At 45.9% G+C, this 18,944-nt stretch overlaps 1 protein-coding gene across 11 annotated transcripts in view; it reads left to right on the top strand.

Moving 5' to 3' along the window:
* Window positions 1–18,944, top strand: part of LOC140396535 (suppressor of tumorigenicity 7 protein homolog) — a 258,308-nt gene that overhangs the window by 191,567 nt on the left and 47,797 nt on the right. For 9 of the 11 annotated variants that reach the window (XM_072485261.1, XM_072485259.1, XM_072485252.1 and 6 more), the window contains exons 6-8: window positions 9,900–9,975; window positions 10,225–10,302; window positions 14,210–14,364. In XM_072485261.1, coding sequence (XP_072341362.1) covers window positions 9,900–9,975; window positions 10,225–10,302; window positions 14,210–14,364 — 309 coding nt within the window. The remainder of the gene's footprint in view (window positions 1–9,899; window positions 9,976–10,224; window positions 10,303–14,209; window positions 14,365–18,944) is intronic. The other 2 variants (XM_072485255.1, XM_072485256.1) reach the window with 1 other exon arrangement.

Here is an 18,944-nt window from a genome sequence, read left to right as displayed (position 1 = left end):
GATATTGAGATTTTTGGTCTGTACTCCCTTGAGTTTAGAAGAATGAGAGGCGACCTAATTGAGGGATATTAGATGATAAAAGGTATTGACAAAGTAGACGTAGAGCGCATGCTTGTGGGGCAATCTAGCACGAGAGGTCATAGTTTTAAGATAAAGGGCAGTAGATTTAAAATGGAGATGAGGAGCGGCGGGGGGGGGGGGGGCATTGGCACCCTGGCACTCCCTCTGCACCTGGGCACCCCTCCACTACCAGTCTGACAATACTATCCTGGCACTGCTAAGGTGCCAGGTTGGCACTGTCAGGGGTCGGGCCCGGGGTGGGAGTGGGCCTTGTGAGGTAGGGCAGTGAGGGGTTGGGAGGGGGGGGGGGGTGCATTTCTGGGACATCCCTAACATTAGGGGGTCAGGGGGATTCACAGAGGGGGTGGGGAGAAGATCAGGGCTGCAGGCCAAAAGGGCATCCTAATCTGTGAGGAACCCGCTCACCAGCAGGAAGTTCCTCTAAGTGGGGTCTCGGCAGAGAGAACCACCCAAGGCCAAAAGATACGGTAAAGTGCAGTTGAAGAGCGGGGTATTTCTTGGTGCTGTAGCCGCTGAGAAATACCCTGGTAAATGCGCCATTCAGCGGACTTTAATCAAGTCTGCTGAATCGCTCTCTACTTCTCTCAAAAGGGTCGTGAGTGTGTGGAATTCACTACCCCAGATTGCAATGGCTGCTGTGACTTTGAGTGAATTTAAGGAGGAGACAGACAAATTTTTAATTAGTAACGGATTGGAAGGTTTAAGGAGAAAGGGCAGGAAAGTGGAGTTGAGGCCGAGAGGAGATCAGCCATGATCATATTGAATGGCAGAGTGGACTAGAGGGGCTGAATCGCTTATTCCTGCTCCTAGTTCTTAAGTTCTTAAACCAGCGTAACAGCTGAAGACCACATCTTCGCCACCGCACAGGCTCGATAGTGCCTAAGGTATCTGGAAATAATCCCCCCCACTGCTGCCTCTCTCCAAAATCTTGAATGCCAAAGAGAATTGTACTAATTTATGTAATTTATGATTCCTTTACTACTACTTGTTCCTAAATTACACATTCTCTGAATGTCTTTTGATTCTTGTACAATTGCAACAAATATTTACTCTTTATTTGTGACTCATGGTAATCTTGCTTTGCTGTGCGATGATCTCAAAAAATATTGTATTTAGTGAAATGCTGATCTGTCTTGTGCATTCTGATGATTTGATTCCAAATTCACAAAAGTCAGCTGTTGCATTTCTGTCAACTAACTCGATGTTTTAAATCCCGAACTTCTCTTTATCTATCTTACCCTTACTGTTCTTAATCCATGAAGAATAGTAATTCCTGTTAAGTGAATACACTGCTCCTCCCCATTATAAAAATGAGTATTTCACACAGTGAAGCAAAACCTTTAGTCAAGATTTGACAAAAACAGAAAAATACAACAAGCCACAGTCAACTTTTGAAATTCAGTAGCATTGGCCCAGATTTCATGGTCAGCAGCAAAGTGATGGTGCTCACTGCTGACTTCCTACAAAGAGGCCCACAAAAATCCAGCAATCTCCATGACATGCATTTTCCCTTTCCTGACGTTAGGTGTCCGGCAATAGTGACACCACCAAACAGGTAAGCAGCCATTCACTTTGAATCTTTCTCACAGACAGCAAACCAGGAAGTAAAATGCACTGATTATCTTGGACTTTCAATTAAATTTTGTCGAGCGTGAAGTCAATGATTGGGACATTGCCCATGATTACGGTGGAAGGTGGATTATAATCAACAATTTCAAAAAATAAGTATTATTTTAAAAATGTGTATTTTTTTTATTATAATGGAGAAATTTAACATCCTACAAACATAAAATTAGTCTTTCAGGGCCAAGTGAACTTAGTATATCCTTAAATACTTAGATACACCGCATTTAACGAGGTGTAGCTTTTTCAAGGATTTTTACAGATAGGCTGTAAAAGGGTAAGTTTTCATCAGTTCAATGATTTTCACTTGATTACAGACTATAAAGGATTTTGGGGACCTCAACAGTGCTCTGGAGCAGCATAGAATATTGATACCAACTTCTGGATGTCCGTGTTTAACGGTGATATGCGGGCTCCAGGAAATGTTGTCAATTTCAGGGGTGAAATGGTGGCAAATGCTGACAGTCTTGCCATCATTGGGGTAGGTCAAAATTCAGACTGGAAAAATTCGATATGGAATGTCATCTCCTAACCCTGACATCTGGATATGAAACAATTGATATTTTTAATACTACTTGTACCTAAGATAAACTATTTATGACAAAAAAATGAAAGAGCCTCAGAGGTACGAAAATGGGGACGCCTGCCAGATGTGAAGTAACCTGCAAATTGTGCCTACAGGAATGGATTCTATTAGAAACCTAAAAAATAGGAGCAGGGGTAGGCCCTTCGAGCCTCTTCCGCCATTCACTGTGATCATGGCTGATCATCTAACTCAAAAGCTTAATCCTGCTTTTCCCCCCATATCCTTTGATCCCCTTAAGTGCTATATCTAACTGCTTCTTGAATGGGTACAATTTTTTGGCCTCAACTATTTCCTGTGGTAACGAATTCGACAGGCCGACCACTCTCTGGGTGAAGAAATTTCTCCTCATCTCTGTCCTAAATGGTCTACCCCGCATCCTCAGACTGTGACCCCTGGTTCTGGACACACCCACCATCGGGAACATCCTTCTTACATCTACCCTGTCACGTCCTGTTAGAATTTTGCAGATCTCTATGAGATCTCCCCTCATTCTTCTGAACTCTTCTAAACCAGCCCCTTCTGAACGAGGGGCTGGTTTAGCACAGGGCTAAATCGCTGGCTTTTAAAGCAGACCAAGGCAGGCCAGCAGCACGGTTCAATTCCCGTACCAGTCTCCCCGAACAGGCACCGGAATGTGGTGACTAGGGGCTTTTCACAGTAACTTCATTTGAAGCCTACTTGTGACAATAAGCAATTTTCATTTCAACTCCAACGAATGCAAGCCTAACCGATTCAATCTCTCCTCATACGTCAGTCCTGCCGTTCCAGGAATCAGTCTGGTAAACCTTCTCTGCGCTCCCTCTAGAGCAAGAACATCCTTCCTCAGATAAGGAGATTAAAACTGCACACAATATTCCAGGTGTCGCCTCACCAAGGCCCTGTATAATTGCAGCAAGACATCCCTGCTCCTGTACTTGAATCCTCTCGCTATGAAGGCCAACATATCATTTGCCTTCTTTACCACCTGCTGTCTCTTCATGCTTACCTTCAGTGACTGGTGTATGAGGACACCCAGGTCTCATTGCACATTCCCCTCTCCTAATGTATGGCCATTCAGATAATAGTCTGCCTTCTCGTTTTTGCTACCAAAGTTCATAACCTCGCATTTCTCCAAATTGAACGTATCCCTGCACTAAAGCTGCTGTTTTATTCGGCAATATGCAGCACCATCTGCATTGCCAAATAAATATTTGAGTTCATTACCTGTTTCTAATATTTGTTAGTAGTACAATGGAATTCTCTGGGTGAGGATTTTTTTTATTAGTTCATTCTCGGGTAATGGGTGTCAAATGGCAAGGCTGACCTTTATTGCCCATCCTAAGATGCCAGTGAGAAGTTGATGGTGGGTTTTCTTCTTAAACCTCTGCGGTCTGTGACGGTGATGGTGCTCCCAAAATGTTGTTGAATAGGAAACTCAGAGATTTTGACCCAGTGATGATATGGAATGTCCAGGTAAGGATGGTGTGTTACTTGGAGGCGATGGTGTTTTCATCCACCTGTTAACCCATGGCCATTTAGCTGGTGAAGATTGCAGGTTTCCGAGGTGTTGCAAATGACATCCTGCAGATAGAAAACACTAGAGGCATGGGACGTTGGAGATGGCAATCCAGGCGAGTGGGTAACCAGCCAATCAAGTGGACTTCTTTGCCCTGGATGATGTTGAGTTTCCTGTCACAGCTGCATCAATCCAGGCATTCTTTGTTTGCGCCTTGTAAATGGTGGTGAGACTTTGGGGAATGGGAGGTTAGTCACTCGGTGCAGAATACCCAACCTTTCGCGCACTGACAGCTTCAGCAATTGTGCAGATGGTGCAGTTTAGATTCTGATCAGCGATGAAGCCGCTGGTAATGGGGGATCTCGATGGCGATGCAGTTGAAAGTTTTTGGGGAGATGGTTAAGCGCTCTCTTCACAAAATGAGAGAATTGTCATGACACAGAAGGAGGCTTTTTGGCACATTGTGTCTGCACTGGCTGTCCAGGTGAGCATTATGATTTAGTGCCAGTCTCCTGGACACACCCACCCTCTATTGTTTCTATTCAAATAATCATCGAATGCATTCTTTTTTTTAAAATACATATTTTATTAAAGTTTTCAAACACAATTTTTCCACTTTACAAATCAACATAAGAGATAACACAATAACTAATGAGTAACATTATTTAAATAAAATAGTGAACTGGCAAAGTAACAAAAAATAGTGCTCCCCCCACCCTTCCTCCTCTGGGCTGCTGCTGCTGACGATCTATTTTCCCTTAACGTTCCGCGAGATAGTCAAGGAATGGTTGCCACCGCCTGGAGAACCCCTGAACTGATCCTCTCAACGCAAACTCCATCCGTTCCAGTTTTATGAACCCTGCCATGTTGTTTATCCAGGCCTCCACGCCGGGGGGTTTTGCTTCCTTCCACATAAGTAAGATCCTTCGCTGGGCTACCAGGGACGCAAAGGCCAGAATATCGGCCTTTTTCGCCTCCTGCACTCCCGGCTCTTCCGCTGCCCCAAATATAGCTAACCCCCAGCCTGGCTTGACCCGGACCTTCACCACCTTTGAAATCACTCTTGCCACTCCCCTCTAGTACTCATCCAGTGCCGGACACGACTAGAACATATGTGTGTGGTTCGCCAGGCTTCCCAAGCACCTCCCGCACCTGTCCTCCACTCTGAAGAACCTGCTCAGTCTTGCTTGCGTCATGTGTGCTCTGTGTAGAACCCGTCACCCCTCTATGTCGTCTCCATTGCCCCCAGATCCTTAAGGTTGCCACCACCACTGGGTTTGTGGTATACCTTTTCGGGGAAAGTGGTAGCGGCGCCGTCACCAGCGCCTTTAGGCTCGTTCCTTTACAAGACGCCATCTCCAGCCTCTTCCACGCCGCCCCCTCTCCCTCCCTCATCCACTTGCAAATCATCGCCACATTGGCGGCCCAGTAATAGCCGTCCAGATTCGGCAACGCCAGGCCCCCTCTGTCCCTGCTGCGTTGCAGGAACCCCTCCTTACCCTCGGGGTCTTCCCTGCCCACACGAAACTCATAACACTCCTATCTACTTTCTTAAAAAAGCCTTAGTGATCAAAATGGGGAGACATTGAAACACAAAAAGAAACCTTGGGAGGAACATCATCTTTACCGCTTGCACTCTGCCCGCCAGTGAGAGCGGCAGCATATCCCACCTCTTGAAATCCTCCTCCATCTGCTCCACCAGCCGTGTCAGATTGAGTTTGTGTAGAGTTCCCTAGCTCTTGGCTACCTGAATCCCCAAATGTCGGAAGTTCCTTTGCACTCTCCTTAACGGCAGGGCGTCTATCCCTCTTCCCTGATCCCCGGGGTGTACTACGAAAAGCTCACTCTTCCCCATATTAAGCCTATATCCTGAAAAATCACCAAACTCCCTCAATATCTGCATAACCTCTGTCAGCCCCCTCTGTCCCAGCATCCGCTTCATAAATCCCGTGTCGTCCCAGTTCGGGGCATATACATTTACCAGCACGACCTCCTTTCCCTGCAATCTACCACTCACCATCACATATCTACCACCGTTGTCCACCACTATATTCCTAGCCTCGAACGACACCCGTTTACCCACCAATATCGCCACCCCTCTATTTTTCGCGTCCAACCCTGAGTGGAACACCTGTCCCACCCATCCTTTCCTTAACCTAACCTGATCCGCCACCTTCAGATGCGTCTCCTTAAGCATGACCACGTCTGCCTTCAGTCCATTTAAGTGCGCGAACACTCGGGCCCTCTTAATCGGCCCATTTATGCCCCTCTCATTCCACGTGATCAGCCGGATTTGGGGGCCCCCCCACCCCCGCCCCGCCGATTAGCCATCCCCTATTCTAGGCCAGTCCCCCGTCCAGGTCCCGCGCACCCACCCGTCCCCCAGGCGGCGCACTCCCATCCCGACCACCTCTTCCCTTGCCAGCTCCCTCTCACTCCCAGCAGCAGCAACCCAGTTGACCCCCCACCCCCCGCTAGATCCCCATCTAGCATGGTTACTCCCCCCATGATGCTTCCGAAAGCCAGCTAACTCCAACTGACCCAGGCTTCCCCCGCTCTCTCCTTGACCCCCCCGTGTGTGGAACTCTCATCCTTCTTGCGCCTATCTTCCCGCCAGCATTTCCCTAGCACGGGAAAAAACCCGCGCTTTCCTGGATTGGCCCCGCCCCCCCCCCCCCCCATGGCGCAGCTCCCCCATTTCCCCCCCCCCCCCCCCTCAGTCCCTTTTTCCACCTGCACCCATATTTCTCAGTGTCCCCCCGTCAAGAAGAGAAAAAACCCGGTCTATCGTCCCGATACGGTGAACCTCCCATTCCCCAATTTACATTTCTATACATCGACATCGTCGTCTCCCCCACAGCATCAGTCCCTCAGTTCTGGTCCAATTTCTCTTCTTGGATGAAGGTCCATGCCTCATCTGACGTTTCAAAGTAGTAATGTTTGCCTTGGTGCGTGACCCACAATTGCGCCGGCTGCAGCATCCCAAACTTTATTTTCTTCTTGTGAAGCACCGCCTTGGCCCGATTAAAGCTCGCCCTCCTTCTCGCCACCTCCGCGCTCCAGTCCTGATACACTCGTATCACCGCATTCTCCCACCTGCTACTCCGTACCTTCTTGGCCCAGCTCAAAACCGCTTCTCTGTCGGTGAAGCGGTGAAATCTCACCACTATCGCCCTTGGTGGTTCTCCAGCCTTTGGTCTCCTCACAAGGACCCGGTGAGCCCCTTCCACCTCCAGGGGGCCCGAGGGGGCCTCAGCTCCCATTAGCGAATGGAGTATCGTGCTCACATAAGCCCCAACATCAGCTCCCTCCACTCCCTCGGGGAGACCCAGAATCCGGAGGTTCTTTCTCCTCGAGCTGTTCTCCAGGACTTTGAGCCTTTCGATACACCTCTTATGTAACGCCTCGTGCGTCTCCATTTTTACCGCTAGGCCCAGAATCTCATCCTCGTTCTCAGATGCCTTCTGCTTCACCCCACAGAGCTCTATCGCCTGGGCCTTTTGCGTTTCTTTTAGCCCTTCGATTGCCAATAACATCGGCGCCCGCACCTCCTTCTTTAATTCCTCCACACACCGTCGGAGGAATTCCTGCTGGTCCGGGTCCCATGTCGTCTGGGCTCCATCCGTCGCCATCTTGCTTCTTCCTTCTCTTCTCTGCCGCTGCTCCAAAGGATCCTTCGCAATCTGGCCACTACCACCGATCCTTTCCATACACACCCGGGGGGACTCCTTCCTTCGTCACCCCACACTGGTTTTGTCCAAAAAAAATTCCGTTGGGGCTCCCAAAAAGAGCCCAAAAGTCCGTTAGAACGGGAGCTGCCGAAACGTGCGGCTTAGCAGTGCATCGCCGCAACCCCATCTAATGCTTTCTTGAGTGCTGCGTTTGAACCTCACTCCACCAAACTCCAGGCAGTGCATTCCAGACCCAAATTACTCGCTGTGTGAAAGAGTTTTTTCTCTCATCACATTTGCTTCTTTTGAAGATCACTTTAAACTTGTGCCCTCTCATTCACGATCCTTTTACAAGCAGGAACAGTTTCTCCCTACCCACTCAGTCGAGCCCCTTCATGATTTTGAACATCTCTATCAAATCTCCCCTGAGCTTTCTTCTCTCCAAGGAGAACAGTCCCAGCCTCTCCAGTCTACCTTCATAACTGAAGTTTCTCATCCCTGGAACCATTGTTGTAAACCTCTTCTGCACTCTCTCCAATGCGTTCACATCCTTCCTACAGTGTGGAACTGTACACACTATTCCAGCTGAAGTCGAACTAGTGCCTTGTATACGTTCAGCATAACCTCCTTGCTCTTGTACTTTATGCCCCTTTTGATAGAGTCCAGGATATTATGTGCTTTATCATAGAATCACGCCAGTGCAGAAGGAGACCATTCGGCCCATCGAGTCTGCACCGATCCCACCTCATCACCGAAACCCAGTAACCCCATCTAACTTTTTTGGACACTAAGGGGCAATTTAGCGTGACCAATCCACCTAACCTGCACATCTTTGGACTGTGGGAAGAACTTGTTGCACCTGAAGAAAACCCAGGCAGACACCGGGAGAACGTGCAAACTCCACACAGTCACCCAACGTTCGAATCGAACCAGAGTCCCTGGCACTGTGAGGCAGCAGTGCTAGCCACTGTACCACCATGCCGCTTTATTAACTGCTCTCTCCACCTGTCCTATCTTCAGTGATCTATGCACATGCACACCAAGGACCCTGCCTTTGCATCCCCTTAAGACTTTTACCACTTATATTATATTGCCTGTCCATGTTCTTCCTACCAAAATGCATCACCTCACACTTTTCTGATTTAACTTCATCTGCCCTCTCCACCAATTTATCTGTGTCTTTTTGAAGTTCTACACTGTCCTCCTCACAATGCTTCCAATTTTCATGTCACCTGAAAACTTTGAAATTGTCCCCTACACATAAGGATCCCTGGGGAACACCACCACAAATTTTTTGCCGGCCCAAAAATAATCCTTTGACCATATCTCTCTGTTTCGTATCGCTCAGCCAATTTTATATCCATGCTGCTATCCCTTTTATTCCAGAGATGGTTATTGCCTGGCATTTATGCGGCATAAAAATGTTGCTTGCCACTCAGCAGCCCAAGCCTGGAATGGGCAGCTTCATTATCTGAGGCACTGAAAATGGGGCTGTACAATGTGCAACTATCAGTGAAACAGTTCTGACCTTGTGATGGAGGGAAGGTAATTGATAAGCAGCTGAAGATGGTTGGGCCTACGACACTGGCCCGAGGCGTTCCCCCCCGAGACATGATTGACCTGTAACAACCACACCATTTTGCTTTGTGCCAGGCCTGGTGAGCCACTGGAGAGATTTCTCCCTTTCCTCCTTGACTTTGAATTGACTGGGACTCCTTGGAGCAACGCTGAGTCGAATGCTACTCTGATACCAAGAACAAATGACTGTTGCCAAGTTCAGATCTTATGTTTGGATTTGGACCGAAGTTGTAAGGAGGCCTAGAGCCAAGAGGTCCTGGCAGAACTCAAGCTGAGCGTTGGTAAGCAGGATATTGCTGACTTTATGCTACTTGATAGCACTGTTGACGTCCTCTTCTTTCCCTTTGCTGCCAATTGGGTGTAGGCTTATAGAGTGGAAATTGGCTGGGTTGAATTTGCCCTGAATTTGAGGACAACACATCCCTAAATTGTGTAAAATAAATTTGAACACTAGTTCTGTCCAACAAAATCCAATTCGTAACATGTCTCAAAAGTGAGCATGCTCAGCTTCCAGATTGCTGTCCCACAAGGCAGTGTTTTCACCTTCTGTAAGCGATGCAGGTGGGTGGCTGGATTCAGTGAAATGCTATAACCAGGGCAGTCTTTATTTTTCACGAGAGATTGTTATTTTGAGAGTTTTGCTGCAGCCTGCATCATCACTTCATTTAATAATTTAGCGGAATGCGACCAAAGCCTTCATCAATTTTCACACAGTGAAAATAAGTCATGTCGGATGAATCCCGATTGGAATTTGTTTGTGGTGTAGTGCCAGGGAAATGGTTGGGAAAGCTTTCGAGTCCCAGTGACATGTTCCATCCAGGGCATTAATCTTGTTTTAAAAAGTGCTCTTGTTTTGTTCGAGCAGTAATGCAGAAAGCTTGGAGAGAGAGGAACCCGCAAGCAAGAATTTCAGCAGCACACGAAGCCTTAGAATTAAATGAGTGAGTGACCTTTCTTTTTTGAATTGTGGGCTCAAATTCATTTTTACGTCAGCTCTTCCAGAAATTTGGTCTGTATTCCAAAACGTGTCCTTTCTACCTGGTGTTTCTGTACACTTTTTGAAGCAATATGTTTTACAGATGCCGTAAGGATGGATGGTTGTTTTACTGCTGATGTAGTATGATCAACTTTTGTGCAGTTTTCACATTTCCGCTGTGTTCTGATGAGACCCGTGTCCGCTTTTCATCCAGGATATTTTACCATTGGCGTCCACTGCTACAGCCGCTGCAAGCCAAAAGAAGGACCCAAAATGGAATAAACTTCACAATGTATGTTCTTAAAAAGTCACCTGGGAGTGATTTCAAGGCTGTGATTTTTAGTTCAAAAGTCGGATGGTGGCTGTAAACTGCTCGAGCCCTGCTTTTGCAATTTCTGACATTATCTGAACTGCTCAAAAGAAATGATTGTTTCTTAATCACTCCTGGGTGCCCATTATTCCCCATTTCACTTTATTTGCATCACGTCAGCCAGGGCTGAGAGTTGTACAATCTGGCACTCGTGTTTAATTCACTCACTTAGATCCTGTCCCACAGAAGACTTCTGACATCGTTGCAGTAACAGAAAGGTTTTGGTGTTTGGCTTCTAAGCTGCTCATGAACATGTATACATGAAGAACTAACAGCAAGCTACAGCTTGTTTGGCATGACATGAGCATGCCCCTGTGTGCACATGTAACAGGAATTAATATCTTTATAACCTTCCCTCCCCCCCCCCTCCCCCCCACCTTTGATTAATCCTTTCAGTAATCACAAAAACATTCATTCACCACAGCAGTTAATACAGCCCCAATATTGAAAATCCATTCAACTTTGTATTTCAAGATGGAAACTCTCAACTTTGCAGTGCAGGTATCCCTGAAATCTGTTCTATTCCAGGGTCAAGCATTTCGCTGGCTGGCGACTGGCTCAGTAGATACCTTTCTCCATTAAAATGACAAAGTTGCCATTCTTCAAGTGCGAGCTTGGACAGCAAAGCCAAGGTTTTCAGATTGCAGTCAAAGTAGCAGCAAATGGAAAATCTAGCCCTGAGTCAGCCTGAGTCCCAGCAGCCTGAGACTCCAGAGATTCCCTACAGTGCAGAAGTATAGAATCCCTACAGTGCAAGAAGGAGGCCATTCGGCCCATCGGGTCTGCACCCACCCACTGAAACGGCACCCTACCTGGGCCCAGGCCCCCACTCTATCCAGTAACCCCACCTAACCTTTTCGACGCTAAGGGGCAATGTAGCATGGCTAATCCATCTAACCTGCCCATCTCTGGACTGTGGGAGGAAACCGGAGCACCCGCAGAGTCACCCAAGGTCGGAATTGAACCCGGCCCCTGGCGCTGAGAGGCAGCAGTGCCTGTTTGACATTTTCTAGCATTTTTGCCACCCACCAGTCATTCAGGAAATTTAGCTCTTAAGTTCACTCTTTTCTTATCTCTTGGACCTGTGACTTGGTAAACAAGCTTAGTTGTCAGTGTATACATGTCCTTGAGCAGCAACACAAAAGAATTGTCCTTGATCTGAATTTTTTTGGCTTCTTCAGGAAATGAAATTAGCCTCTTGCTGCAATATATATCATACCTAATTTTGTATAATATCAATAAATATATGCTTACTGCCATTTTTATTATCTTTTATCTAAGTCACAGTGCCTCTGCATTACTCAGGGTATCCACTTCATAAGAGTTACAGTCTCAAATTGAAGAAAATATTGCAGAGAGTGGCAGTGAGTTATTAGCCAGCACAGTGCTGTGGCTACTGAAGCCTAGTGGTCATGGCACTGAGTTACCAACTCCGACGTCATGAGTTTGAATCCCACTATAGCAGGGTGTGAAGTGCATTCAGTAAAATCTGGTAGTTCTTAGGCTTGATACCAGGAAAATGTGGGCCAGTTAGCTCAGTTGTCTAGATGGGTGGCGTGTGGTTCAGATTAATGGCACCAGTGTGGGTTTGATTCCCGTTCTGGCTTCCGTAGACTTGGGACCTTCCCCTGGGAACGGAAGGTAACAGCGAAACCACCACTGACAAAAATCTGCCAGGATGCAGCATCTGGGGGCAATGAGATGAGAACCTGCTTTTGGGCAGAGAACACATGTTGAATGAAACAGAAAAATCATGAATAGCTGAAAAAAGAGGGGACCTGAAATCACTACCCAGTCTGTCCTCCACATGACTCCAACCCTACAATATACAGTGCTTTTGAAGTGACCGTACCAATTCAGAGTGACCACGGTTGGGTAATAAATCCAGCTTTTTCAGCACTTCCCACCGCCTGAGAACAATTCATTGTACTTAATAAAGTAATTCTTGGGGATTCAGCCACAATTCTGAGAAGTCTTAATTGAATCACTGCTCTGTAACTCACTGCCACCTCTTTTACCCTTATGGAATATACTTTTCACTTGTCCTATGATTCAGTTTTGCTTAAAACAGGATCTGTTAAACATTTGAAATTGCAATGTATTTAACCTAAAGCTTAGATTGATGTGTGTCGATTGATCCACCAGTTCATGCCTAATGTGTAATACAAGAAGAGCACTTTTAAACTGGATCTGTGGAATGAGATTTCCCTTGTTCAGTCGGCTGCACTGAAATTATAAACCAATTTATAATGAATTGTGTTCTCTATTTTTTTCATGGTCTCCATTTTTAAGGAAGGATATACTTGCATTGGAGGCAATACAGCGTAGGTTCACTAGATTGAACGCTGGGATGAGAGGGTTGTCCTATGATGAAAGGCTGAGTAAATAAGTTCTCTGGAGCTTAGAAGAATGAGAGGTGACTTTTTTGAAACATACATGAATCTGTAGGGTGGACCCTAAGAAATTGTTTCTGCTGGCTAGGGAATAAAAAAACCCTGGGGCAGAGTCTCAGCATAAGGAGCTGATCATTTAGGACTGAGATGAGAAAAGATTTCTTCACTCCAAAGGGTCGGGAATCTTTGTAATTCTCTTCCCCAGAGGATTATGGATGCTCCATCGTTAACTATATTTAAGGTTGAGATCAAAAGATTTTTGGCCTCTTTTGGGAGTGGGTGGGAAAGGGGAGATGAAGCCAAAGAGCAACCATTACCGTGTTAAGTGGTGGAGCTAGCTAGCTAGCTCGATGGGCCATAAGGTCTATTCGTGCTCCCATCTCTTGTGAATTTGTAACAACTAGAACTACATTTAAAAACAAACATTGGTGAATATCCTGTACTGGCTGTAATCAAAGATGGAGAAAATTGATTTGTTCAAAACCAATCTGGCTTTTGAAACCTTCCATTATTGCAATTGACGGCTTTGCCTATTAACAGTCACGGATGTGATGAATCTGAATGGATTCCTTACGGGGTCCTAACAAGTGTCATGTTAATACACGGGAGGACAAGCCTTCATTTGGCTTTTCGTCCACTCAGTAAGTAAACTTTCAGATGTTTGCAGTCTTTCAAAATGTCTGGCCTAAAATGCAAAACTTATTAAATGCTATGGGTATCTTAATTTTTTGTTCCTTGTCCTTTCTTAAGTCTGCTGGCCCGTGCTCGGGTTACTGTTCCTTGAGAGCTGGCGTAGCTCTCAATACTTTGCCCAAGTAGCCATTTTTATGTGGGTGTGTATTGGTGAACGTCAGCAAGCTGTGCTACTACAAGGGGGTATTGCAGGCATGGAAGACCCTGCCAGTACCTAATTATCAGCATGGATTTTTTTTGTTGTCTTTTATAACATTGGGGCTAGATAACCATTGGGCATGGGATTTGTCCCTGTTTTGCCAACTGCTGTATTTTGTTATCAGCTAACTCGGCGTAGACTTGGAATGGAACCTAACACGATTTTAGATCATATGCAGTTAAAAACAAATATAAGAGCTGATACAGTTGTTGCTGCAAGCATGCCATTATGGCACCAATTTGCACAACTTCTTATTTACTGCCCCGAATAAATAACATGATCTTTTCACTGGGGTGAATATAGTCTTTTAAGTAGCACACCTCTGGACTTTCACCGAGTTATCTTCCAAGGTGAATGCACGTGGGAAGTAAAACACATTAGTTAGATGCAGAGAAGTGGGCATGCAGTTTTTTTTATCGTGGCCCAAGATGTCTGCATTTCTACCTTCAGGGAAGAAAATCTACTTATGGATGTTATTTTATTATTTTACCAGTGCATTAGCACCAAGTGAGGCCAGGATTAATCGGAGATGTGTCTTTTTCAGGTGTGCCACTGCCTACATTCTTTTGGCTGAAGAGGAAGCCACCACCATTGTGGAAGCAGAAAGACTCTTTAAGCAAGCACTAAAAGCAGGGGAGGTTTGTTACAGACGTAGTCAACAACTGCAGCACCACGGAGCTCAGTATGAAGCACAGCACAGTAAGTAGCGAGTTAAAGCTACTCATTTTGATGACCTCTAGTTTGCTTCGCTTCATATGAAGTATGAGGAGAGATTGAATCAGTTAGGATCGTATTCGCTGGAGTTCAGAAGAATGAGGGGGGGAATCTCATTAAAAACCTATAAAATTCTAACAGGACTAGACAGGATAGATGCAATAAAGATGTTCCCGATGGTGGGGGTGCCCAGAACCCGGGGTCGCAGTCTTAAGGATACTGCGTAAACCATTTAGGACTGAGATGAGAAATTTCTGCAACCAGAGAGTGATCGGCATGTGGAATTCGCTACCACAGAAAGCAGTTGAAGCCAAAACAGTGTGTTTTCAGGAAGCAGTTAGACCTAGCACTTGGGTCGAAGGGGATCAAAGGATACGGGGGGGGGGGGGGAGACAAGATCAGGCTATTGAGTTGGATGATCATAATAAATGGCGGAGCAGGCTCAAAGGGCCGAATGGCCTCCTCCTGCTTCTATTTTCTATGTTTCATTTCTTGTAGGTGCTCAGTAGAAGTTGCGGAATGTCGCTATTTTAGGGAAGAGAGAAGTAGGAAATATAAATCCCATCTCAAGGGTGACATGGGGATTACTGTTGGTGGTCGTGGAGAAGACTGTCCAATCTCTTGGTCTCACAGGTGTGAGTGTCAGCGAGACACAGGCAACGTGCTAACAGAAATTGCATAAAATGTTTTATGTGGAAATACTTTGCCAGCCTCACTGCTTGTTATTTGTGTTCAGAAGCTTGCAAGTATTACTCTTACAGAGTTGAAGATGACTGAGTGTATGCAAGCCAAAGAAAACTTTAAGGAGATATTGCACTTACTTTGGTTAAATGGAGGCCTAGGAAAATGTGAGCTTCAAGAGAAACTAACATTTTCTAATTTGAAGAGAACGGGACTCAGCCTTCAAATCTTTTTTTTATTCTTTCAGGGGATATGGACATCACTGACAAAGCCAGCATGTGTATCCATCCCTAATTATCCTTGAGGAGATGGTGGGGTCCACCTTCTTAAACCGCTGTAGTCTATGTGGTGTAGGTGCACCAGTGCTGTTAGGAAGGGAGTTCCAGGATTTTGACCCAGCAACATTGAAGGAATGGCGATATATTTCCAAGTCAGGATGGTGAGTGGCTTGGAGGGGAATTTTCAGGAGGAGATGTACCTATGTGCCTGCTGCCTTTGTCCTTCTAGGTGATAGGGTTTGGAAGGTATTGTCAAAGGAGTCCTGGTGAGTTGCTGCGGTGCAACTTGTATATGGTATACACTGCTGCCACTCTGTGCAGGTGGTCGAGGGAGTGAATGTTTCAGGTGGTGGATGGGGTGCCATTCAAGTAGACTTCTTTGTCCTGGATTGTGTTGAGCTTCTTCAGTGTTATTGGAACTGGGTGCATCCAGGCAGGGAAGAGTGTTCCAACACACTCCCGACTTAGGTCTTGGAAATGGTGGACAGACTTTGGGGAGTCAGGAGGTGGATCAGTCACCACTGAATTCCTTGCCCCTGACCTGTTCATGTAGCCAGAATATTTATATGGCTGGTCAATTTAGATGTTGATATTGGAGGATTCAGCAATGGCCACTGAACATCATAGAATGATGGTTAGATGCTCTCTTGTTGGAGATGGTGATTGCCTGGCACTTGCGTGGCACGTATGTTACTTGCCAGTTGCCAGCCCAAGCCTGAATGTTGCTGCATATGGAGAGAGACTGCTTCCTTATCTAAGGAGTTATGAATAATACATGTTGTATAATTAGCAGCGAATATCCCCACTTCTGACCTTACAATGATGAAGGTCATTGATGAAGCAGCTGAAGATTGTTGAGCCTAGGCCGTTACCTTGAGAAACTCCTGTTGCGATATCCTGGGACCTCCAACAACCACAACCTTTGTGCCAGGTATGACTCCCACATTGTCAGGTCACCGTACGGGAACAGCTTGGTTAGGGGTGCAGCTTATACCCTACTAGCGACAGAATGTTGTCAGGGCCTTTAGCCTTTGCAGCATCCAATATATTCATCCGATTCTTGATAGCAGGTGGAGTGAATCACATTAGCTGATGACTGGCCTGTTGTGATGCTGGCATCCTTGGGAGTCCAACTCAATTATTTCTGGTTGAAGTTGGTTGCAAATGCTTCACCCTTGCCTTTTGTACAGATGTGCTGGGCTCCCCCATCATTGAGAATGGGGGCTTAAGTGGCTTAGTGCAGACTCGATGGGCCGAATGTCCTCCTTCTGCACTGTATGTTCTATGGTGATATTTGTGGAGCTGTCTCCTCTGGTTATTTCTTTATTTGACCACCACCATTCAAGGCTCAATGTGGCAGGCTTGCAGGGCTTTGATCTGATCCCTTGGTTGTGGGATCACTTAGCTCTCTCCATTGCATACTGCTTTTGCTGTTTGGCATGTAAGTAGTCCTGTGCTGTGGCTTCATCTGGGAAAGAAATGAGGGAGTCTCCTGAAATAAAGGCTTGGAATGCGGAGATCCTTCACTTTGAAAAATAACTTCCTTGTACGTATTTGTTCAAAAACCAATTATCCCTCTTGGATCAGAGCATGTAGCAGTTCTATAAGGGGACACTGAACCTTTCATGGAATGGGATGGTGTTTTTATTGGAATTTTACTGGGGCATGGTTTGAGACATAGAATATCAATGTATCAGACTGGATACCAAACAAGGTCGGTTGAATCTTTAATGGGTTGAGTCTAAACAAGTGTAAGAATTCATTCATTTAAAAAAAACATTGGGCGGGATTCTCCATCCCGCTGCACCCGTTTTCTGGCGTGGCATGCCCCGCCAGTAGCGGGATTCTCCATTCCGGCAGACGGCCAATGGGGTTTCCCATTGTGGGTACCCCCACGCCATCGGGAAATCCACAGGCGCGAGTACGCTGTCGGCGAAGCGGAGGATCCCGGCAATGGAGAATCCGGCCCATTGACTCTCAGCTACATAGCCCTGTTAATTCTGCAGCGGACTGTTTTGAGGTAGCTGTGCTCATTTGATCTTCATTTAGGAGGTTTGCAAGGAAGCCACTCCAAAGGTTAGGTGGGGTTACCGGGATAGGGTGGGACTAAGTTAGGATGTTCTTTCGGAGGGTCGGTGCAGACTCGATGGGCTGAATGGCCTCCTTCTGTACTGTAGGGATTCTATGATTCTATTGGTCATTCCTTTTGGAAGGTGAGAAACCTGACCTAATGCGGATTATTAAAACACTTGCTGCGCTTGTACCAGCTCAATCAAAACTAAATAAATAAAACTACCCAATTAAATAATCTTTGTGTTAATTTAAAACCATTGGAGCGTTCTAAACTGAATCTGCAGGGAGATGGCATTAAGTATTTTATCACTACTTTCAAGTCAGGACATAACTCACTTGTGGAATTAATGCCCTCTGTGATACGTCATGTATTTATTTTACACTGTTTAAATACATGTCTTGCACTGCTCCAGCAGTTAAATTAGAAGCAACATGCGGCAGGGGTCTGAGGAGTACGATGTCTGCTGCTGCTTTTGTCTGGTAATGGTTTGTAGCATAAAATTACCTGAGGGGGCCGGTTTAGCTCAGTCGGCTCTCTCTGTCAAAGGGGAAAGCAGTCTTTGGTCATCTGGGACGATGGCGACCATACCTTTGAAATGACATGAAATGAAAAGAATAAAGAGAATAAGGACTAATGACAAAGAAAGAAATGGTGACAGAATTTAGGATTGGATTTGTTTATTGTCACATGTACCGAGGTACATTGAAAAGTATTTTTCTGCGAGCAGATCATCAAGTACATGAAATGAAAAGGAAATAAAAGAAAATACATAACAGGGCAACACAAGGTATACAATGTAACTACATAAGCACCGGCATCGGATGAAGCATACAGGGGTGTAGTGTTAATGAGATCAGTCCATAAGAGGGTCGTTTAGGAATCTGGTAACAACGGGGAAGAAGCTGTTTTTGAGTTTGTTTGTGCGTGTTCTCAGACTTTTGTATCTCCTGCCCGATGGAAGAAGTTGGAAGAGTGAGAAGCCGGGTGGGAGGGGTCTTTGATTATGCTGCCCACTTTCCCCAGGCAGCGGGAGGTGTAGATGGAGTCAATGGATGGGAGGCAGGTTCGTGTGATGGACTGGGCGGTGTTCACGACTGAAGTTTCTTGCGGACAGAGAGTTCTGTGACATTGACAGATGTCTCTGGCCATAATCTCTTCATTATTACATTTAGATGCACTCTATTTTTCTCATCCCACCTGCCCACAAGGGAAGGTGGCCGTGATTGCTCTGAGGGGTAATGCTGAAATATCAGATAACGTGACGATGCCTACGTTTATTTATTTTGTTTTCCACTTCGAACTCTTTCTAATCCATCAAATGAGTAAATTGCTGTATAATCAAGTGAGAAAGATTGTTAAATGGAGACTTTGTAAAGCCTGGCTTTTCTGCAGTGCCAGACCGGTTACTGAACAAACCACCGTTGATTCAGATCAAGGACTAAGAGGCAGGTGAGCCATATATCCATTGGAGTCTATGCAATGGATCCATTGCAGCCTCCTGGAGAAGACTTTGTGAATCCACTCGGGGTTAT

The sequence above is a fragment of the Scyliorhinus torazame genome, chromosome 19 (assembly GCF_047496885.1).
Source record: "Scyliorhinus torazame isolate Kashiwa2021f chromosome 19, sScyTor2.1, whole genome shotgun sequence".
NCBI classification, from domain to species: Eukaryota; Metazoa; Chordata; class Chondrichthyes; order Carcharhiniformes; family Scyliorhinidae; genus Scyliorhinus; species Scyliorhinus torazame.
Note: the sequence above shows the minus strand (reverse complement) of the source record. Positions and strands in the feature narration are given on the sequence as shown.